Below are 24,552 nucleotides of genomic sequence, written 5' to 3'. Positions count from 1 at the left end.
CGGGTTGATGGTAAGGGCGGCAGCAGGGGCTGACGGTGCTGTGGACTTCAGTAAACTGGCCACTGAGGACAAGAGCACCCCTCCCCCAGGCGAAGGAGTTAACAAAAACCAGGCTTGTCAAATTTCTAAAGCGACTAAAAATAGAACCAGGGCCCTGGGAAGTAAATGAACACAATTTTAATACAGCTCAGGTAAGTAAAATACTGTACACTGAAAGGTCTAGAAACGAGCTTCAAGTCTTGTTTTAAAAAACAGTGATTAAGCTTCACTGAAAAACCAAGTAAAGTACAAAACTGCAACAAGGGCCACGGCGAGTTCCATGGCAGCTATACCCCAAGTCCTTCATGCTGAGCAACAGCCTGCTCAGTGGGCACCACACTGACCTGCGCGGACATGAGCAGTATGCTGGCCTGGGGGTGGGGAGGGGAGCTACATCTGGGTCCCGCTGACACTCCGGTATTCTCAAACTGGAACAGGCCATATGAGGCCAAGAACTGGGCGGGGGGGAGACAGCCCAAGAACTGGCCGCAGGAAGGGCTGTTGGAACGTCCTCTCCCCCCTTACAGTCCGCAGCCCCAGCCTTCAGTTCCTGGGGTTTGCTTCTTCTAGGAGCTGTACTGGGTTCTTGTAAGTTTACTGTTAAACACTGTCCACGACGGCCTCTGAGCTTGGTCTAACGGCGGTGACTTCTGGAGCCCTCTCATGTGCTACGGTCTGTGGGGAGAGAAAAGGTTGAGAATAAAAAGGAAGTTCCACAAAACAGGTTTACACATCCGAAGGTAACCAGCTTCAGAGACAAGACATAAGGGATAACAGGAGTCTTGTAACAGACGATAAAAAAACAATCCTCTCCAGGCAGTGAGAGGTTAAGGAGGTTAAGTCAGTCGTCCTCCTCCAAGGTCTTAACTCAGTCCGAGGACCACATTTTCTGCTCACAAACTGGCAAAGAGTAGAACAGGAAGTCATATACCTCTTACTTCACCGTGTGCTGCGGACGAACCATTTAGCTGACCTTCTCTCGCCGTCCCTGCTAAATAGAATGAACATCAGTATCAGCTGTTAGACTAAAAAAGCCAAAACTATAGCGGAAAGAAAACCAACCAACCAAAGGGAGATGGAAGCACATGTTCTAACCATGAGGGACGGCCTTGTTTAGTAAGGAGCACGTTCCAGAGGAGAGGACAGGTGGGGAGAACAAACTCACTCAGACTTCGAACGGCCATATGAAGCAACGGGAATCTTAAGGTCCAAGTGCACTGACATTGCCTGTACACAAAATGCTTCCAGGGGCCAAGTGTGTCTGCCGTCCCAACCTAGTCTAGGAGGCCAAGTTTAGGGGGAAAATTCAGTCTGACCAAGGAGGGGGCAGCATGCAAGTGAGCGAATTCAACCAACAGAAGAGTGTGGAGGGGCAGACACTCTACCACGACGGGAGACGGGGCAGATCTGTGCTAACACCGCGCCATCAGCCCGGTGTGGCTGACTTGTACATTAAGTTAAAAAGTCTGTTCCTCTGTCATACTCATCACATTTCAAATGGTCAACGGCCACATGTGACATGGTTCTAGTACTACACAGCAAAAATGATAGGATATTTCTGTCACTGCAGGAAATTCTGTTAGCTGGCATGGGAACAGATCATGGTGTGGGGAAAAAGTACAGGACTGAACACACGGAAGGGAAGAATGGGGCCCATCAGAGCACAAATAAAAGCACACAAATTTACCAAATTGCAATTTCCCTCTTGGAAAGCATGTTGGCAGTATTAGCCCCTAAAATGTCCATGCCTTTTGACCTAGTAATTACACTGAGAACTTATCCTAAGGAAATTACTGGCAAAGGAAAAACTGTATGGGTAAAAATAACATTCACTGCACCAGGTCTTACAATTAAAAAACCCAGAAAAAATTAAAAATTGACTAACAGGTAAATAATCAGGTAAACTAACAACCACACTGGACTGTGACAGTCATTAAAAATAGTGGTTATGAAAATGTCACAGTGAAATGCTCATTTTCCTATTTTCCTTCTAGCTTGCATTTCTCCATGGCCTTCAGCATACAGCTCCAGCTCTAGATCTGCTAATTAACTGGAGGAATTACACGAGGCTTGAGCTTTTGCAAGAACAGCCCCTTGTTAGAAGGCACCTTGCCCAAAGAGGTAGGGAACTATGTACAAAATAATGACTGTTTACCAAAGCTTTATAGGAGCCTCAAGACTGGACTCAGATGACAAGGGGGGAGGTGGTGTTCCACAGACCCACCAGGAACAAAGACATCTGGAGATCTTGTGCTTGTCCTCCAATCCCTCTTGGTGCCGAGCTGTCTAGGCTCCTCACCCACCTCTTGCCTCACCCCCTTCTCCTTTCCCTGGACATAAAAAATGCTTGAATTCTAGGCTCTCTTAAAATGGATTTGCCAAAGCCATAAGATCCCCCACCCCCACCTTCTCAACCAATAACCCTTTCCTTACTCCAAACTCTGATGTTTCTGATTACTAGTCTTTGAAGTGCAGGGCACAGGGACCTTGAACCAGCAACAAAACCTGCAGCCTTGCAGGAAATCTTACGATGTTCCATTGAATAAAAAAGTACCCAGACTGTAAGTGTACTTTGTTTACACCGGTGAAAAAATGCATAGGAAAAACTGTTAATTGGAAATATACCAAAATGGCTGCTTGTATGATGGTAATGAATTATAAAAGAATGATTTTTCTTTTCCTCCTTACTCAATTTTTCCGAAATAAATGTACAAGATCTTACCTTCTTCTGAACCCAAGTAATTTTCACTATGCAAACATGAGCGACCAGCATGACGCCAGGCGCACAGCAAGTACTCAGCATCAAACAAAACAGAACTCCCCTTACCAGTACCACAGACATTCCAAACATAACTCAGGACAGCAGATAAGACTGGCTTGTCTCAAAAGGAATTCATGTTTTTAACCCCAAACTGCTCTACAAGATTCCAAATCAAAACTAACTCAGCTGACCATTCTTATAAAGCCCCCGGCCATACTGAGAATCCTTGATTTTTCAAAATTCCCAATGCCTGACCAGTGCTAGCTCAGGAAAGCCACTCTAGTAGGGAGCCTACACAGCTTTTAAAAAAAAAAGCATCTGTACCACTTCAGATGAACTTTGTCAGGACAAGGTTGAGTGTAACAGAACAGCTGTCCAGAGGAAGTTTATTTTCAATTGTGGCATCTTCCCTGGGTACAAGGTACCAGAATGGGGATCAAAAGAAATACACCGGTGTGGGTGGGTACCCGTGTAATGAAAACAGGGTGTGTTCAGTAGGAAAACCCTACTGAAAGTCGTAAGTGCTTTCACTGGGTACAGAGCAAAAGAATCAAACACTGCAGGACAGCAGAAAGCACTCCAGAAGAAGCTGCAAACTGTGCTCACAAAAGAGAAACCGAAAGGCTTATCTTCTGGAGAAAGGGCAGAATGGGCTTCAGTGTTTGGTTATGGCGATAAGAGCTTGTGGAATTTCTCATTCCACAGTCCCACTGCAAGTGACCGGATTCAGGAAAAAGACCTGGGAATGACTATGAGATTTAGGGAAAGTTCTCTATTATGTTATATGTACTTTGCGAGGCCCTCTAAAATGCGTTCAGATTGTGGATGAAAACCCACATTAATACAAACTTTTCAAGAACATATTCTACATACAACAGCAAAGTGTGTTGGGAATCGGGTGGTCAAAACAGTCATATCCTGGGGCCTGGCTTTATTCAAAATATTCAAGGTTTTAAAAAATATTCTTCAATTTTGTTGATACCATGAAGTTCTGTACTTTGTAGGGTTACTGGGGACTTGCCTGGAGACATTAATCAACTGAGCCTTTCCTCTCCATTTGCCTTTCTTGTTAGAACCCGGAGGTAATATGTCCAGTGAGTGGCCCTCACCCTCTGATTTTAACACCATCATAACAGTTTCCAAAGAGCATTTTAAAGTGTGCATTTTCCCATTTTTATAAAGCTAATGCATAATCATTATACAACAGAAAATGCTAACCTAGAAACAAAATATTTTTTAAAAACCCTTAAGTCCTACAGCATAAAGATGACCAATTAGTTTAGTAACCATCACTGTAGACCTTTCTCTCTGTCTCTGTCTCTCTCTCTCACACACACATACACACAGAGTGTAGAATTCTGTATGAATGGGACTTGCTGGCCATGGTGTTTTCTAATCTGCTTTTTCCCCACTTCACTCACAATATTATGTCTCTGAAATCCTTTTGGACAATAAAATCATTTTCCCTTTTATAGCTTCCTTGTATTTTATCAATTAAATAACTGTTGGGAGTATTTACAGAGTTCCCTATTAAGTGAAACATTTTAGATTGCATCCAATATTTTCAATTATATACAACATGGTAACATTCCCACATCTCTGTCTTTGTGCAATAGTCCAATCATCTCTTTGGGAGAAACTTCTAATATTAATTGTATCAGGTGGAATTTCTAAGTCAAAGGTTTTAAAATTTTGAACATACTCCAACATGAATATGTTTCATTTCTCACAGCCAAAATTGAGTTGTCATTCTTTTCTATTTTGAAATCTAAATTCTAACTGCATCTCACTGATAACTAACAAGGCTGAATTTTTTCATTCTTCCCACTTCTAGACTGGATTTGCCTTGGTCCATGTTCCTCCTATCCAAATGCCACTGTAAGTGTAGCCTGCAGACCAAGCATGATCTCACTTCACACTTGGGTCAGGATGATACTCCTCACCTGGGAACAATCTCACCCAGAACACTTCTGCACAAGGCCACAGAGATGCTGCTCTAGACCCCTCTGGCCCCGGGGTGCATCTCACCTGATCTGCCCCTCGTGGAGATCTCGCAGGTGAGCTGCTTGAAGTATTCTGGAAGATCAGCATACTCATTGCCATAGGAGATGACCTTAATCCCTTTGTCCAGCATGTTTTCTCGAAGCTTCTTGAACTCATCTACATCTCCTTTCCGAACCAGCATGAAATGTTCCAAGTCAGATTTATGCTTGACGGCCTCCAGAAACAGGGCTTGGAAAGTGGTGTCATCCACGGTCTGGCCGCAGCCCAGGAAGAGAAATGACTTGTTCTCATAGAGTTTCTGAATCTCTCTCTTGCAGGGAAAGAAACAACATATTAACGACACCGTGAAGACACATGCAGGCCTGCCTGAAATAAAGAAGTGAACTGGGCCACTGAAACTGCTACCTTTATCAGACTGCGGTCCCTATTAAACCAAAACTTAAGAGAAAACTCCCCAAATCCGATCTCATTGTTTAGTACTGTACCTTGATGACTGGTCTATAATTTATCTTTACCTGGCATTCTCCTGCAGGCTCTCTATTCAGGATTTCTCCAGGTTAGCACTGATCGATCTACTGACTTGCAGTTGACTTTGTAGATCGATGTGCCCAGAGGCCATAAGGCAATGAAGTGGGTCTTCAATATATCTTACTCTTTCCATTTTCTGAGCTGCATTTGCCTTAGAAACTGAACCACGGACCACCAGTGAGGATAACTGCATCTCCAGATGTTCTCTAAGGAAGTCTGATACTGAGAACACCAACATGAATCTGTGTGTGTGTACACATCTGTACACACATGTAAATATAAATATATTAGAAATTATTCTGCTTAAGGGATCACTCAATGTCAGTGATGAATGCAGTTCTAACAGATGTCAAGAAAACAATGTGTGGGGGAAAAAAGGTTCTTATGCTCTCTTATGGTCTTTCTTTTTGCCACATCATGTAGACGCTATCACCCTAAGTGACCAGTTTTGAAATCGCTGGTACATGCTGGCTTCAGAGTTGGGGGCTAATGACTTGCTCCCATGTATCACTGGCGTGGGTGTGTTTCTGGTTTGAAGATATTAGGTGTGAGCAAGTCTAAATCTTCCATCTCTAAAAATCAACAAAGATCTTTTTTCACAAAGAAGAAAACCTCCTCTTTATCACTGAGGAGTAAGTTTGAATAAGTGCAGTAATTCAATACAAACCCATCATCACTTACACAAAATTACTTTAGAATTTATGTTCTAGTAGTGACTGGCCAATAAACAGCTACATAAGTTATTATTGGCATAGAGAGGGTTGTTAATACTGTGGTAAACCAAATAAACAGTGATAACAATGTATTCTTCGTTTGTGAAGATGACGATAATGACCAAGTGCCACCAGCTGGCTGTCAACCAAGAACAAAGGAAAACCCCACAGCTCGATACATGAAGAGCACGTTTCCTAAGACGGCATGCACACCCGCAAGCTGAAGAGCACAGGAAAGAATGTTCGACCTTCTAACTTTTAACGAATGGAAAGAAAACGTCACCCCCTTGAAGACCAATGGAACACCCAGACATTTCCCAGGAAGGCCCTCCCGAGACCGTCACCATCAGCACCACTCACCATGACCTCGGCGTTCCTGAGCACGTTCTGATACCCAGCGGGATGGAGGACGATGCCACTGGGGTTGGTGTAGACCCCGTGGATGTGTAACACGCTCAGCTTCCGCTTCTCCTGCGCCCACTCCAGGACCTGCACAACACAAATACAGCTTAACCAGGTGGCGGGCTGAACAGTGGCTTCAGGGTCCCGACAGGCAAGACGACTAGGCTTCTGACAAAACTCTCCAGTTTCATGATCTATCACAGAGCAAGAATGCAAAACCTGATGTGGTTTCAGCTCCCATTTCAGGCAAGACTTCTAGGACTGATGGCAGCAAGTCTGGTGATTTCACTCGGAAAGTAACAATCAAAAATTAGAAGGCATCTGTTATCTTCACAGAAACATAGGGACTCTTTCCTCTGGTGACACCCTTGAGAGTTACGGACGACTGTTTCAGAAATGATCCTCAAGATATCAAGCTTTTTGTGCAGTCCCTTTTCACACTCACTTGGCCACACGGCTTGCTTTAGCTGGGGCGTCAACCAACACGACACAAGCGGAAGTTTAAAAAAGGTTGGCGCAAGTCTTACTTTTCTTTTGCTGATTTGGAACCCAGCTGCCATGTGTCGAAGCCTGGGCTAGCCAGCTGGAACTGCAGGGCCCAGCCGACAGCCTCCACCGACAGAAACAGAAGCGAGGCCATCTTGCACCGCCCAGCCAGCTGTGGCCTGGCCACCAGATGATTGCAGTCATGGGGACAACCATACAACCAGCAAAAGAACTGCCCGCTAAACCCAGCTGCGATCACTAATTCATGTCGTCACTGGCAAATGAAACTGTGTTAAGCCACAAAGTTTCAGAGTGGTTTCTTGTGCAGCAACTAATGAGCAGAAAAAGCATCATTTCGGTCACCTCTGAGTTACCTAAAAGGCTACCAATGCAGATCGATCATTCTGATGACAACAGTGACAACAGCCACCTCACTTCCACAGTTCCGTTTTCCCAATGACTCAAGACAGTACACATTTATTCTTATAACATCCTGGAGTAATAAGGTATGGATCAGGAAGAACAGTCAAGAGGCCCAGGGATTTGAAATTTGAATATTATTAGGCCCCATCCTGACTACCAGGCAATGGTTTTAACAATTAAGACTTCAGCACTGCCCCCAACGTGGACTAAAACGACAAAGTAAATCATGAGGCTCCAGGATGGAAATAAGAAGCAAAATGTCATCTCTGATAGATATCCTTAAGTTTGAAAAGGCCTGATGCTTCTAATGCTGGGCAGGCTTCTTTAGAGATTATATCAGAAACAGTATATACACTGTTTCTAGCCATTAACTTCTGATTTTCATTCAATTATTTATTTGAAAAAATTTTATTTATTAATTTTAGAGAGAGAGGAAGGGAGGGAGAAAGATACAAACACTGATGTAAGAAACGTCAACTGGCAGCCTCCCATATGTGCCCCGATCAGGGACTGAACCCACAACCTAGGTATGTACCCTGACAGGAACTGAACTTGCAACCTGGGTATACTGAGACTATGCTCTAACTGACTGAGTTACCCGGCCACGGCCCATTCAATCATTAAATCAAAAAATATTTACTGAGCACCTACTAAGTGCCAGGCAGTACCTCAGACATGGGTGTAAGAAAGGCTGGCATGGTACCTGCACAGATGGAGCTGCCATTCTAGAAGGGTAAACAGCCAGAAAACAAACAAACCAAGATAAACAGTGAGGCCTGGCTGGGTGGCTCAGTGGACTGAGTGCCAGCCTGCAAACCAAAGGGTTGCTGGTTTGATTCCCAGTTGGGGCACATGCCTGGGTTGTAGGCCAGGTCACCAGTAGAGGGCATGTATGAGGCAACCACATATTGATGTTTCTCTCCCTCTTTCTCATTCCCTTCCCCATCTCCAAAAATAAATAAATAAAATGTTAAAAAAAAACAATGAAAAGTATAGGGAATGTAAAGTACAGCATAGAGAATATAGTCAATAATACTGTAATGACTGTGTGGTGCTAAGTGGGTACTGGAAATACCAGAGAGATCACTTGGTAAAGTACATGACTGTCTAACCACTATGCTATATATCTGAAACTAATACAAAGAGTACCGAATGTAAACTTTAACTGAAAAATGAAATAAAAAAAGTTACTGCAAGTGCTATGAAGCAAATCGACAGAACAGATGGGTGTGTCCCCTTTTTACACAGGCCAGTCAGAGAAGACCGCTCAGAGGAGGTGCTGTTTGAGATTTCACAGGTGATGAAGGAGGCGGCCATCCAAGCATGGGAGGAGCAGGTGGAAAGCATTCCAGCCAGAGAAAAATCAGTCTTCGGGGCACCACTTCTCTAACTGTGATTTCCTTGTCAAAACCTGGCTTCCAAGTCAGCAATGTTACAAGAGCGGCATCACAGCGTCTCCTCTGGCAGAGGCAGTACCGTGCACCAGTGGAAGCCAGTGGGCGAAGAGCTGGGCTAGTCACACTCTGTTCAGCTGGCTGGACATGGGCAGGCTCCAGGGAAAACCAATCGTAGAAGGAAAATTACAAAAACCACAGAGGAGGACAAATGAGACCTGGTGGAGGTTTATAACCTGTTTTGTTTTCTTCTTTATTCATTATGTCTCTGATATCTTTTTATGGCAATAAAGATATTTTCCCTTTTATGGCTTCACTGTATTTCACCAATTAAAAACATGTTGGTGTAGCCATAGAATCTCCTGGAACTAGATTTCAAATTACAAACTCACTCTAATAAAGTCTCCTCTCGTTAGTTAACATAGATTGACATCTATAATTCAACAACATGATAGATAACTTAGGTATAGTTTGGGCTACAATTTAAAAAAGTCCTCTGAGGTTTCCACTGAACATTAACCTCAACCTGGCATTCACTTGACCTGAAAGCTGGTCTTCCAGAGTCCTTAAGTAGTTTTCATTCATTTCCAGATGGAGTTGGCATAAAGGACAAATTCTAAGAGGAAATTCTAAGTCAACATTATACATGCCTGATAATATCAGGTATTAACAAGATGTTACAGTTCTAATGACTTCCTGCTTCTTGCTTTAAAATTGAGTGACATTGTCACAACTCAGAGAACTGAACACTTTTAAGATCTGTGAATTTTATTGTATGCCATCTCAAAAAAAAATCCAACTAAGGAGAAGCTTCCTTTCTCTCTCTCCATAAATACCAGCACCACACAAGGACTAACCAGAAAGCAGGTTTTCTCCACTAGCCTGGAGCACAGACTAATGCTCTACTTTTTACCTTTTTTTCGTCAGTAAGGTCAAGGGATTCCAGCTGTTTCCCCTGATCGGCTGCGTACAGCTCCAGGAGATTGTCAAAATTCGTAGTCAGTACCAAGGCTCCATTTTCCATCAGTTGGAGAACTGACTGAAGCAGCTGTTTTCCAGAGTCTTCAATCTTTGACTCCAAGTTATCAAATACTTCATATAAACAGTCCTTAAAAAACGTGGATCGAACATTACTAGTACGCTGGGGAGGGATTTGAAAGAAAAAAATTAATGCGAGATATTTTGGTACATCATTTGCCTTAGTAACAGTAATAGCAATTTTTTGAAAGATACTTTGTACCTAAAATAAGGACTAATAGCCTACCTCACGGTTATAAGGAAAATAAGAAGACAACACGCCAGTGCTTAGCACAATGCTGAGAAGCATCAGCGCTACTAGGTCACAGGCCAACCGGCTCCAGCTCTGCAAACAGGCACTTGGGCAGGATGAAGAAAACGGGCAGGGCCAAGAGAGGTGCACTATGGCCAGGACTAAGGCAGTGCTGGGGAGGGTGCACAGCACCTACCACCCCTTGGTTTGCCCTCAGGCAAGAAAACAGCACGTGCTTTTGTAAACTCTCTTTAACTAGGGAGTAACTAATAAAGAGACCGCTCTTCTAAATGTGGTTTAGCATCTATTTCTAATCCCAGGTGCTTTGTACAGCTGCCTACGGATCTGGATGCTTACGTTATGTATATACTAAGGAAAAACTGCTTACTTTCTCGTTGCCTGTTTTTTTCCCTTACATAAGTTAGCAATTTGCTTACAGGTTTACTAGGAAGACTACTCAGTATTTAATAAAGGCTATCAAACATCTTTGCTTTTCAACTGTCAAAAATACCAACACTAGTCAGTTCTAAATAGATTCCCTATTTCTTAACATATGGTTTATTTAAATAACTTCTCTCCCAGATTCATTTTGAATATATATGTAAACATCTCTGTGGACTAATGAGGAAATACAATACTAACCTCAAATGTAGAGATAAAGGGGCTCCTGGGACAAAAGGAATTTGAGAGGGAAAGTAACTCTAACTCGTTATAACACACCTGATCCCTGTCCTATTCCTGCGGTATTATCCCATTAGGTGATGTCAGAGCAAGAGTCAGCTCTTCAAGGCCCCAATGTTTCCCATTCAAACTCCAAGTCACTGCGCTCTGCCTAGATTGTAGCTAGACGGGGCGCCCCTCCCTTCCTGGTTCTCTTTGTGCGTCTTTTTAACAGCACAATGCTCAAGATAAAAGACCTGTTCCCATGGAACCATGGAAGCAGGTTCATGAGACACACTTTACTCCACCAAACTCTTTCCCTACTTTCTCAAAGTATATTATAAAATCATCAATTATTAACGCCAATCAAATAAATGGTACATATTTCCAGAGTGGAAAAATCAGGGCAAGGTGAAACAGTGCCTTTCCCTGGTGAGGACACGCTCCAAGATCAGTCCCTGGCCCACGTGACACCTACTACCAGACAGGCTCCTTACGGTACCCTGATCTCAGGGGCTCAAAGATGCTTTTCCAGTGCTAAATATAGTACGGCCCATAATTTACACGGCCGAGGGTGTATTTTCACTTTTGTCCATTCTCATTACATAAGGGCACAAATAATTCCATCACATGTTGTAGCAGCCCACAGACAACCAACAGAAGACTCTAACAAGTTTAAAATTGAGTAAATACAGTTATTTAAAGGCCTTCCTTGTGTTTTATCACTTCATTTCAAACTCTGATTCATGCACGCAGTTATATAACACTATATCCAAACACCAGTTAGTCATTACACTCACAGATAAAAACACCTGGGTACACAATAAAAAAAAAAAAGCAATCTGATCAGAAACAAACGATGAAGAATTTAAACCTCAGTTCCTGCATTTCACTACATACAAGAGGCAACCACTCCTGAATGCCAGGCACTTTTCTATTTGTTATGAAATATACAGTGCCCCTTTAAGTTCTATCAAAATTAAAATTCATTTACCTTATAATCTTGAAATTCCATTTCTAGGCATATATCCCACAGATGTAATTTGCAAACAAATGAAATGACATATGCAAGGTTATCACTGCTCTGTTATCTGCAACAGGACGAGACTGGAGACAAGCCCAGTGCGCACATACAGGAGATGGGCACGGGAAGACCTCCAGGGCGCACTGCTGGGTCACGCAAAACAGGTGCAGGCAGTGTGCCTAGAGTGTTACCTGGTGACACCAGGACGAAGGCAGTGAGATAGGGGTAAATGTAATCCTAACTTGCTTCTTTTTTGCAAATAGGAACAACACTAGGAGGACACTCAAAAGGCTAGCGAGAGTCGGGCCCTATTGGGGGGTGAGCTTGGGGCGAGAGGGGTCAGGCAAAGACACAGGTGGGAGTGAGGCGCTGTGATGCACATACACCTCTTCACATCCTTTTGGCTTCTGCAATGTTTGTCAATAGAATGTGCAGAATTTTGGAAAATTACCTATCCAAAAAAGCAAAATTAAGTAAAGAATATGGTCATTGAAAGGACTTTCCTGTGTTTACAACTTATTCTGGACTCCAATTCGTGCACACAGTTATATAACACTGTAGTCAAGCACCAGTGTAATCATCATGCACACAGATAAAAACGCATGGGTATACAATCAGCTAATCACATGTGTGGGATGTATTTTCTTGCTTCTAAGAAAAGAAATACAAAAGGTTAAAGCCTGGAAACGAATGTCATGAGTCACTTATTTTAGCTAGCTGTCTTTCAGTCCCATTTCTCTAAGTTATTACATTTTGCATATCAACACAGAGAGGAAGAAAAGAGTTTTGGTTTTTCTGTCACTGCACTGATCTCCTCGGACTTAAAAATGAACATTTTTCTCTCTTGAAGCAGGTGACTCTGAACTAAATTTCCCACCAGTGGCCTCTCTGAATCAGGACAAAGGAATCAAAACAAAAGGAAGTTCCACGGTCAAAAGGAAATGCCGAACTCCCACACAACTTTCATGGACATTTTCTCATTCATTGGAAACATCCAACTGAACCCAATGCTACTTCATTTCCTTCCACCCTGTGACTCTCATCTTTCTGATCCCAGACAGAATATAAACAAACACAAACCTGACTCCCTCACTGAGGCTACTAACATGTACAGTGCATTTACTACGTGCCAGTCTTCATATATGCACTTCATATTCATTATCTCACCCATTCTTCACAAAACCCCAGTTTTACAGGTGCCAGGAGATTCAGAGTTGTTTTGCTCAGGGTCTCCTTAAGTGGCATCCTTTTCCTGACTCTGAATGCTCTCTGCACTGAGGACAAGGTCACTTCCCTACTAGAAGAAACTGGCTCAGTAGATGGGCCTGCTAACCTTCCACATTACTGTTGTTAGATTTTTTTTTTAATATGGACATTTTCAAACTAAAAAGGACACAAAAGTAAAAAGAGTATTGAAAAAATATATATGTACCCATCATCCAGTCTGAACAATAACCACACCACAGCCTATCTTCTGTAACCTCAACCCCCACCACCCCACCCCTTCCCACTTCACTACATTTTCTGAAGCAATTGCTGGGCATCATTTCATTCAGATACTTCAGTAGGTTCCCTAAAAGATAATGACTCCCTTTTACAGATAAAACAAAACATAACTGCAACACCACTATCATACCTAAAAAAAAAAAGCAATACTATTAATTTTTTTAAATTACTTGTTGTTCAATTACAGTTGTCTGCATTTTCCCCCCTCCACACCCCCGACCCCCTCCAAACCCACTTACCTCCCTTGCTTCCACCCTCCCCCTTGGTTTTGTCTGTGTCCTTTATAGTAGTTCCTGAAAACCCTTCCCCACACTATCCCCTCCCCTCTCCCCATTGTTAATTGTTCTTAATTTCAGTGTCTCTGGGTATATTTTGTTTGCTTTTTCCTTTTGTTGATTATGTTCCAGTTAAAGGTGAGATCATACAGTATTTGTCCCTCACTGCCTGGTTTATTTCACTTAGCATAATGCTCTCCAGTTCCATCCATGCTGTCACAAAGGGTAGGAGCGCCTTCTTTCTCTCTGTTGCGTAGAATTCCATTGTGTAAATGTACCATAGTTTTCTTGATCCACTCATTTATTGATGGGTACTTAGGATGCTTCCAGCACTTGGCTATTGTAAACTTTACTGATAAGAACACTGGAGTGCACAAGTTCTTCTGGATTGGTGTTTCAGGGCTCTTAGTGTGGAATTGCTGGGTCAAAAGGCAGTTCCATTTTTAGTTTTCTGAGGAAATTCCATACTGTTTTCCACAGTGGCTGCATCAGTCTGCAGTCCCACCAACAGTGCACTAGGGTTCCCTTTTCTCCACATTCTCTCCAACACCTGTTTGTTGATTTGTTTTGTGAACAAAAAGGGGCCACACACTAAACCTGACAAGCTCAGGGAAGGTCAGCATGGCAGGCTTACAAACTCAGAAACTGAAAGTAACCACATAGGATGGTCTGAACATCAAAATTCCTAACTGAAAGTGAGTCACAGCGGGTAGTCATGTCTGTAGCTGCCTTGACAAAGGTCACTATTTACTTTAACTGAGCCTGCACATCCTCTTTTTGCATCGAAGATAACAGACCTTTGGAAGGTCAGAGTAATGCTCCTTTTCCAGGCCCTCAGGGCACAACTTCCTGCAAGAACAGGAGACCCCAGAACCCCTCACTGTTATCTTGCTTCCCCCTTCCCCACACCATCTCCATGTCCTGTGTCCTGTAAATGTTAATTATTAACTATCCTGGACCACCAATGTAAAAGAAGTATGTCTATATCTGTTTTACTCTTTATCCAAACCCCCAAACTCCCCCTGCTTTGCTTTCTCCCACCTCCCTAACGTTTCACCAATGGATTGCATGGAACCCCTTATGTCTCTTCCTCTGATTCTAAAGTGTAAAATAAGCTGCAGAACTGCTGTTCTCAGAGAATCTGACGACATCCGCTCCCCAGCACATGCTGTCAGTTTGGCTAGGTAAACTCCAGTGATCAAGTAATCATTGTGTCCTTCCTTACTGAAGACTTTCAGTGTGAAACAAATGTCAGTCTCACTTAAGGATGTCCTTAACGAAGTGGTACAAATGCACTGTATTAAATCTTGACTCTTGAGTACCTGTCCTTTTAACACTCTGTGTGAGGAAACAGGGAATATACACGAAGCACTTCTGGACATTGGAGTGTGACAGCTGTCTCCAGGCAAACACTTGTGCAGCTGTTTGAGCTGTTGAGTGAACCAGCTGCTTTTTTCATCAAACATCATTTTTACTTGAGTGACTGACAAACTACGGTTATTCAGATTTGGGTATTCTCAGGCCTTATTCCCAAAAATGAATGAAGGGATGAATGAATGAATGAATGTCACCTTGAGGCAAACTACTACTGAGTGCCGCCACTGTTGCCGATGATGGAATCCTGGCTTTCAAGCATGAATCAGCGTTTTAGAAAACTTTTATCTGCCACAGTGAGCTTGACGGCTTCCAAGTATCTCTGTGATAAGATTGGCAGTGATATTAATGGAGGTGTTTTTTTATTGGGAGGTATGTATAACTCAGTGAACTAGTGTTTTCCAAATGACCAACACATGATATTACAAAATCACATACAGGTAAGAGATTCATTCTATGTGCAAGACAGATCAGTGGGTTTATTTAATGCAGTGGAATAAAGCTCAAATTCACATGACCATTAATATGGAAATGATTTGATTCAGACTCCATATTGTTATTAATCTTTAAAAAATTTTTTTCTATTTTACTTATTATGCTATTCCAGTTGTCCTGATCTCCCCACCTTGGCTCCCCTGCACCCAGCACCCCTACTCTCTCAGGCAATCCCCCAACCCTTGTTCATGTCCATGGGTCATATGTATAAGTTCTTTGGCGACTTATTCCATTTCCTATACTGTACTTTACATTCCCATGGCTATTCTGTAATTACCTATTTATACTTCTTAATCCCCTCACTTCTCACCCATTCTCTCACATCCATTCTTCCATCTCATTACCTTTAACCGTTGGCATTTTAATTATGAAGTATCTTGGAGTGGGCCTCTTTGGTCTATCTTGTTTTGGACTCTGTGCTTCCTGGACTTGCATGTCTATTTCCTTTACCAAATTAGAGAAGACTTCTTCCATTATTTTTTCAAATAGATTTATAATTTCTTGCTCTTTCTCTTCTTCTGGCACCCCTATGAAGCAAATGTTGGACTGCTTCAAGTTTTCCCACAGGCTGCTTACATTACCCTTGTTTTTTAGGGGTTCTCTTTTCTTCTTGTTGTTCTGATTGGTTGTTTTTTGTTTCCCCATGTCCCAAATCACTGATTTGATTCTCAGCTTCATCCACTCTACTGTTGTTTCCCTGTAAACTGTTCTGACTAGATCTTTTTATTCTGCTGAGGTCTTCAGTTAAGTTCCTTAAACATCCTTATAACCAGTGATTTGAACTCCGAATGTGATAGATTGCTCATCTCCTTTTTGTTTAGCTCTTTTTCTGGAGTTTTGATCTGTTCTTTCATTTGAGATGTGCTTCTTTGTCTCCTCCCTGAGTTTGCTTCTGTATATTAGGTATGACTCCCTGTCTTGGCAGTGTGGCCTAATGTAGTAGGTGTCCTTTAGGGTCCAGTGGCACAGCCTCCCCTATCACCCACCCAAGCTGGGTACTTGAGGTGCACCCTTCGTGTGGGCTGAGTACACCCTCCTCTTGTAGTTGAGCCTTGGTTGCTGTTGGCAGATCAATGGGAGGGATTTCCCCAGGCTAGTCAGCTGCAAGGACTGGCTGTGGCCACTGACCACCAACCTCCACCCTCCACGGAGAATCAGCTGTGTAGGGGCAGGGTGGTGGTGCTCCCCTGTGATCTGTAGCTGTTTATCGGGTAGGCTGGCCCTTGGGGTTTCCCAGGAGGTACAGTCCAAGGTCAGCCCTCAGTGTTTTGCCCGGGGCCACCCTGACTGAGCTATAAAGCAACCAGAGAAGGCTGCTACTTGGGCTGGGCTTGGAGATTTCCAGGTTAAAGCCAAGCTGTGAATCTAGGCTGCTAGTCCCAGGCCTGGGGCTCACTGAGGGCAGCTGTGGCTTATTTGAAAGGATTTAGGAAGTTGTAAAACATAAGCTAAACCATTCATATAGAAAAACAGCTTAGGTGGGCCCATTAGTTGGGTGGGGCGGACTCTCTGGGGATCTCCAAGGCAAGTCAAACAGTGTTAGCCAGGTTGATGGAATCTTAGATTTGGCACCAGTCTGCTAGCTCTATGGGGGAGGGCCCAGAAAAGGGAAAATGGCCTCTGCTCCCTTTGATACCAGACACCTCAGCCTCCTCCTGCATGTCCCTGGTACCCCTTAAGCTGCCACCCTGTCACTGAAGCTCAAAGGAGTGAGTCTGTGTAGGTGAGTCCATGTGTGAGTTCAAGAGGGACTGCTTTGGGCTCCAGCAATTTCTTCCAGTGACTCAAACCCCACTGGTTTTTGCAGCCAGGAGTTGTGGGGACTTATCTTCCTGGCACTGGAACCCTGGGCTGGGGGACCTGGTGTCGGGCTGGGACTTCTCACTACCGAGGACATGTCCCTCCTGAATTTTTATCCACCACACACAGATGTGGGACCAGCCCATTCTGTGTCTTCCCCCTCCTACCAGTCTAGTGTGGATGGATGTGGTTTCTTTAATTCCGTAGCTGTCATAGACTTCCATTCAACTTGATTTCTGTGGGTTCTGAGCAATGGTTGTTCTATATTTCAGTTGTAATTCTGATGTGGTTGTACAAAGAGATGAGCCATGTCTGCCTATGCCACCACCTTGACTGGCAGCCTCCATATTTGTTATTACTGTTTAGGAAGCCACCACTCACCGAGTTTCTGCTGTAGTATAAACGAAGAATATTATATTTCTTTCTTTTCCAATTATGTGTCTGTGGGACCTGGGTTTTTTTCCCATATATTAAACCAAACCAACACAAACATAACAGACTGATTATATAAAGCAGATATTAGAATCCAGCTGTTTTCTATTAAACCAGGCACTAAAGAGATTTGCAAAAATATAACAATATCACTCTTCTCACAATCTGTTGTTTTAAAAAAGAATTATTTTTATAAACATTCATGTTAACATATAATAGGTTTACTATTATTTTTAATGAATTATTTTAAATTTTTGTTTTAATTTTTCATCTTGGATTCTTGACCCTAAAAAGTTTAACAATTGCTACTCTATTAAAACTGACACTATTCTATAACTATACTTTAAGGTCAATGATAAATTATCATCCACAGATAATTAGTGATCCCAGTTTGCTATATTTGACTGGTATATATTTAGTGACACTGACTTTGAATCTTCTCACTGCTTTCGATTATAAGTACCCCAAACTGGCAAAGTCATGCTTGCTACTCTCAGGAGATCACTGAATAGATTACTGGTAACTACAGCCAGGATAACAGGGCGGCAAAGCAACACTGCAGGGCCCTGGTCTGAACCTGGACTTTGTCACCTGCCCAGTCTTCCAGGACTGGGACTACTACTCTCTTCCCTCACGAGCTCTTCCTTTTCTTTACAGAAAAATCACATTTTTTATTAATAAACTGGTTGCCACACATCTCTAATACTTCAGTCCCTTACGTTTTTTGTATATACACTCTTGAATGATCTTTCATATGACAAGAACTTTGTATATGTTTGGACACTAAAAAAATATGTTTTCTTTGCTCTCTGCTCTCAAGTGTTCTTTATCAGACGCTAATATAGCTTTCACTTTCTACTGATTACTATTTGGATCATATACTTTCTTCACCCTTTTAACAGCTTTATTGAGATGTAATTCACATAGCATACAGATTACCTATTTAACATGTATGGTTCAATGATTACTTGTAGATTCACCGATCTGTGTACCTGTTATGACAGTCAATTTTACAACATTGTCACAATCTCAAAAAACCCGTCTTCTTTATCACCTTTCTGCCCTCCATCCCTGCTCAGTCCTCAGCAACTACTTTCTGTTGGGTTTCTCTAACAGATTTCCCTGCTCTGGGCATTTTCTGTGAATGGAATCACCTACTAGGTTGTCTTTTACCACTGGCTTCCACTTAGCATAATGTCTGAAAAGTTCATTCATGTTGTAGCATCTGTTAGTACTTAAGTCCTCTTTATTGCCAAGTAATACTCTATTGTATGAACATGCCACATTCTGTTTATCCATTTGACAGGTGATAGGCATATGGGTTATTTCTACTTTTTGGCTACTGTGAGTAATAATGCCATAAACCATTCGCTTATCAGTTTACGTATGAACAAACGTTTTCATTCCTCCAGGGTATGCATCTAGAAGTGGAACTGCTGGGTCATATGGTAACTCGATATTCAGTTACATGAGGAACTGCCACGCTGTTTTCCAGGCTGTGTGCACTGCACTTTCCCAGCAGTGTATACAGGGCCCCGTTTCTCCACACCTTCACCTAGACTCACTGACTTTTCCATTCCTCGTGGTATCTCACGTGGTTTCAGTATGCATTTTTCTAATGACTACTGATGCCAAGCACCTTTTCCCGTGCTCCCTGACCACCCGTATAACTTCCGTGGAGAAATGTCTATGCAAATCCTCTGCCATTTTTGAATGGATTATTAGCCTTTTTATTGTTCAGCTTTAATAGTTCTTTATATATTCTGGACACTCCACCTTTATGGGATATATAAATTGGTAATATTTTCTCCCACCCTAGGGCTGCATTTTCATTTTCTTGGTAGTGTTCTTGGAGCCCAGCAGTTTTAAACTTCGGTGAAGTGCAATTTATCTATTTTCTCCCTTTACTGCATGAGCTTTTGGTGTCATGTTTAAAAAACCACTGCCAAATCCAAGGTCATGAAGTTTTAAACCTATGTTTTCTTCTTCTATAGTTCTATCACTTATATTTAAATCTTCAATCCATTTTGAATTAATTTCTGCATATGGTATAAGATGAAGGTCCCATGAGCTCTTTACAGCCTGTTAATTCTTTACACTGTTCTAGGTTAGTAACAATTTATCCCAATTAAGGACAAGGAAATGAAAATAAGAAGTGAAAAAAGCCCCAAATTTCTAAAATGAGTCATGAACCAGAAAGAAACTACTTTTAAATCCATGACTTTTAGGCTAATTCTTAACGACACTTCTCTCCTAAAGTGTTAGGGCTAGGTGTGGGGGAGGGCAAATACTGATAGTTGACTCTTTAAGGAGAGTTTTATATATATATATATATATATATATATATATATACACACACACACACACTATATATATATATATATATATATATATATATATTATATATATAAAATATACACATATTTTTAAGGTCCACTTTACTTATGCTTTGGCTATTCTATTATTTTCAAATACTTCTTAAGTAAATCCTTATTTTAAAGGCATTTATAAGACAAAACAAGACAAGGAGGCTCTTTAGCCTTAGGAAATTGGTATCCAACTCAGTGTGATAAAGCAAGACAAAAGTCCTTATAAATATTTTGAGTGGCTGCCTTTAAAAGAACATTAAAATCTTGTGTTGCTTCATCCATAAAATAAGAATTATCTCTACCTTTTCTGGGTTCCCTAAAAGGCATAAGTGCCAGTGAACACAGCTTTTATAGTAGTGAGTGCAGAAAAGCACATTCAAAATATAGCAACAATGTAACATGGTCTCCTTTTTTCACACAAAGGCCTCAACATCATCATCATCATCATCACACACACAAACATACCACACTAAAATGGGTCCAAACAACGCCATGAATAAGATCCTGCAACATGCATTTTGAAGAAGAGGCAAATGCCGTGCAAATCTGCACGCTAGAAATGAACATCCTGATCACCGTCAGCATGAGTCGGGTGGTTTTAGGAAATTTCAAATGACAGGGTACTCACAGGAGACAGCTTCTGAATAAGGTCGTGGGCAACATGAACAAGATTCTTGTCTTCGTGGAGACATTTCTGAAATTTTTTGCTCTCCTCATCTTCTAGAAGATCAAAATCAATGGCAGCATCCAGTAAGGCCTGAATTAAGCCCTTCCAGGACTTCAGGGCTGGAACCTGAGGGGCCACCGCGGCACTTATGCCTGTCCCAATCACCAGCACGAGCTCCTGAGGCTTCTTACTTTTTAAGCTTGGAAGCAGCTTCCTAAAAAAGTTAACAAAAGAGAGGATGGGGAACATCCAACAGATATGGGGCACACAGAGAGACTGCCTAAAACCACAGCTTTCGGGTGTAACTCTCATAGTTGCAAAGGTGGCCAGTGCCGGTTTCTGACACCTCTCCAAACAGCCGATGCACAAAGACCAGAATGTGCTGCCAGCCGGGGCTTGCTGCAAAACAGTCATACACCTATTTCAGGAATCCTACAAAGCAATCTTAAATCAATGTTCTCCTTCACAGAAAGGAAATTTAAGAAAAATCTAAGAAACCCCACTAATTTCAGGAAAAGTTCCAATTATTTACAGCCCAGTTGAGTTTTGCAAAGTTACATTTTAAACCAGTATTAAATTTCAAAGAACACGTTTGATGTAGATTCTGAGAAAACAGAACCCCACACAAATCACACTGCAGTTGTTACAAAACAGGAGATGAAAGGCGGAAGACAAACAATTCAAATCTGAATTTTGTGGACGTTATTAAGGTAAAACTGAGCATGACTAAAATTGGCCAGAGATAGTCAAACAAATGAACAAGTTTGCCTTCTGTTCTAGGTGTCCTGAGGCCAAAGACAAGGGAAAAGTGGCCAAAAGAATTCTAAGAACATGGGAGGAGCCTCCAGAACCCAAATAAACAAAGAACAAACCATTAGATGGATATGCCATAAAGTGAAAACCATCTTTCTCACCAGGGTAAGCTCAGACGAAGTTCTGTCCTGAGGTTTCCAGGCGAGACAGGGTGGGCACAGGTTTTTGGGTTTTGTTCTCCAGCCCCCTTTGTTCTGCAGGCTATAATAGAGTCTGTTCAAAATGTATTGATTTACTTTCATTTTTTGCTGAGGCATTTTTTCCCCAAGAAATTGTCTTTCTCCACTTTTTGTCCAAGTAATAAAATAAGAACAGGATCAGCATTTTGGAATACCACTTTAAGCTGTGGGAAAACAATGCCCTCCCTATCCCTAACTCCTGCATTCAGTCGTTCAACAAACATGAAAAGTCTGTAAGGTACCAGAGACACTGCGGTGGCACTAGTGATGCGTTTGTGAACAAAACGGAGCCCCCCATCTCAAAAGTTCCGTCTGTTGGGAAAGACAATGCTAGATATTAGAAGCAAATGATGAAAAATGATTTTCAGTTCAAGGGAATCAAGACAGTGAAACACACACAAATACACACTCAGGAAATTTCTAGAACGATTCACAAGAAACGAGAACTGTAAGTAGTGGTCACTCTGGGGACTGGGGAGAAAAAGGTTTACCTTTCACTTGACTGTGCTGTGCTGTTTGAATTTTTACTGCATACACTACAGATTTGAGGTGTAGGTTTTCCTAATTTAGGGCTTTCAGTTAAAAAGATTTAACAGTTGTGTTTCGTTTCTGGTTCTCACTAAAACCGCTGAATAATAGTAAATAATTTTTTTAGAAGACATTAATTCATAAAGAGTAGAACAGGCAACGCTGACCACAGACCATAGAGATCAACAGTTCCAGAAGCTGTGAGGCTGGAGCGGATGCCCTCTGCAGAACCCCGGGGCTGCCCAGATGCAGCTGCAGGTGGAGGGGCTGGCAGGGCCCACACGGGCGAACTGGTGGCAAGGCCGTACACCAAGTGGGTAGAATTCTGACACTGGAGTCTGGCCTTCCAGAAAGGCTGAATCAGAGGATTCTCAGTGTGAGAACACTGTGTGGGTAAAGGTCTGTATATGAATAGAAGACTCTCCCCTGGCCCTCCTCCCAGAAGACACATTGGCAGTAGACCTTATACCTGTACCCCATCCCCCATTTGGTCTGAAGTGGGAGGATTCCTTTTTCTTTCCTTTCCTTTCCTTTCCAGGAGAAATGGCCAGCCTGAGAAAAGAGGCCCCTGGCTGCTGCCAGGTGGGGCCTGCCCGTACTTGATACCCGCAGTGCGGCCCATCCATGACCAAGCCCCTCAGGCACGCACACAATCTGGCTTTTTAAATATAAGCCGACATATAAGGGTCACCTTATATTTGGGCAAAGCCCCTAACATGACCATTTCACCAAAACAAAACTAGCAGATAAACTGGAACTTGGAGGAAACAAGAGACAATAAAGGAAAAGAGAAAAAAAACTAAAAAGAAAACAATGACATCTTCACAGAGATTTAAAAAAACAAGCATCTATGAAACATGAATCGAATGCTATAAAAAAGGACGGGCAAACACCTGGTTATCTAGATCATTTTATTCCCCACAACCTGAAAATTTCACAATGATGAATTGGGAAAGTTTGAGGTTACTGGGAGTAGAATAATCATTCTTACAGACTTCTAAAACACAAATGACTAGGAATCAGAATAGAGCGGCTATTTTGGCAGAAACATTTAGGTGTGAGTAGAGAAGGAGCAGTAACTGCATAACTCTAAGGAAAACAATTTCCTGCCTAACATTCTATACTCTGCCAAATCATCAAATAAATGTAAGTGTACAGTAAAGACATTTTCAAAAGTCTCCAAATAACTTGTCTCCTATTGTCTCCTATGCATCTTTACTGAGGAAGCTAAACACAGTACACACACAGACATGGGAGCCAGGAAGCAGGACCTGACACGGGAGCAATAAAAAACGAATTCTTGGGGCGGAGCGGAGCCCAGGGCAGAGGAAGAACCCACGAGCGGGTGTGACTAGCACACTGCTGAGGGGTCAGTGAGTCTAGGAGATTGACTCTTTTGTCACAGAGTTTGAAGATAAATTGACAGGAACACAGAAAACAAAGTGAACCACAAAATAAATTTTAAAAAGGAGAGAGACAATTTTTAATAACTTGGAGACATAAATGGACAAGAATTGTACTCCTAACACATTACTAGGTCCATCTATTTATACAGCCATATAATGTAAATATTAAAAAAAACTGATTTAACCAGAAAATGTGATATGAATCATTCCAGGGGTATGGTGCGTGTGTGTGACCACGTGGGAGAAGATCTATGAAAGCAAGCCTAACTCTCATCTTCCGTAACCAGAAATAGATATTAATAAAACCAAAACACTGGGATGCAGCAGCACACACGGTATTTAAAAACACGGATGTAACTATCAGAGAAACGTATAAAACGCTGAGAGTGAGAGTCTCTGAGGGGGAATGAGTGAGGCATTACGAGCCTTGAAGTGCTGACTCCACAATTATGTACATTTACAATCTTGATAAAACATAAAAATTAGATCCAAAACAGAACTTTCATTTTACATAAAGGTCACTACTAAGTAGTGAAAACTACTGCAATGTAGAGCAAGTCTGTTCTTTTCCGTGCACCACCACTGCTGGGAGCGTACTTCACTCCTCGATTCCCCTCCCCATTTACCTGGGCTTTTTGGCGGGGGGGTGCGCCATCACTGAAGAATCCAAAAATGTTGTCTGTATCAGAGGCCTGGCTCCCTGTAGAAGCCATCAAGTTTCTAAAATATATTAAACACCATGGACCACAATTAGATGTACCATTCAAAATAGCATACACATTAAACAGTTTTAATAAGCCGTATACCCTAAAGGGGCTCTAAAGGTAAACCTTGCTTAAAAGAAATTCATTGATTCATGAGCGACCCCAACAGAATTAAATTCATCTGAAAGAAAGTAACCTTGAAGTGATGACCTGGTACTCCATACTGCCATTCTGCTTCTGTTCCCGAAAGCTCCCCGCACCTCTGAAAAACCCGACGACCAGTGTCAGCTCATGTCAATT

At 42.1% G+C, this 24,552-nt stretch overlaps 1 protein-coding gene and 1 long non-coding RNA gene across 2 annotated transcripts; one reads left to right on the top strand and one right to left on the bottom strand.

Annotated features, from left to right (window-relative positions):
- Nucleotides 1-155: 155 nt before the first annotated feature.
- On the bottom strand, nucleotides 156-24,267 carry FAM118B (family with sequence similarity 118 member B). Its single transcript, XM_028529072.2, is given in 8 exon segments — nucleotides 156-714; nucleotides 971-1,027; nucleotides 4,829-5,114; nucleotides 6,406-6,534; nucleotides 9,664-9,891; nucleotides 20,584-20,836; nucleotides 24,175-24,197; nucleotides 24,199-24,267. Coding segments are annotated over 8 exon segments (1,053 nt in total). The 5' UTR covers nucleotides 24,262-24,267; the 3' UTR covers nucleotides 156-700.
- On the top strand, nucleotides 2,032-5,604 carry LOC118497972. The gene is made up of 2 exons (XR_004900493.1): nucleotides 2,032-2,160; nucleotides 5,122-5,604. It is a non-coding gene; the product is annotated as an uncharacterized LOC118497972 (long non-coding RNA).
- Nucleotides 24,268-24,552: the final 285 nt, after the last annotated feature.

Source organism: Phyllostomus discolor, chromosome 13 (genome assembly GCF_004126475.2).
Source record: "Phyllostomus discolor isolate MPI-MPIP mPhyDis1 chromosome 13, mPhyDis1.pri.v3, whole genome shotgun sequence".
NCBI classification, from domain to species: domain Eukaryota; kingdom Metazoa; phylum Chordata; class Mammalia; order Chiroptera; family Phyllostomidae; genus Phyllostomus; species Phyllostomus discolor.
This window is presented reverse-complemented; position numbering and strand designations above follow the sequence as displayed.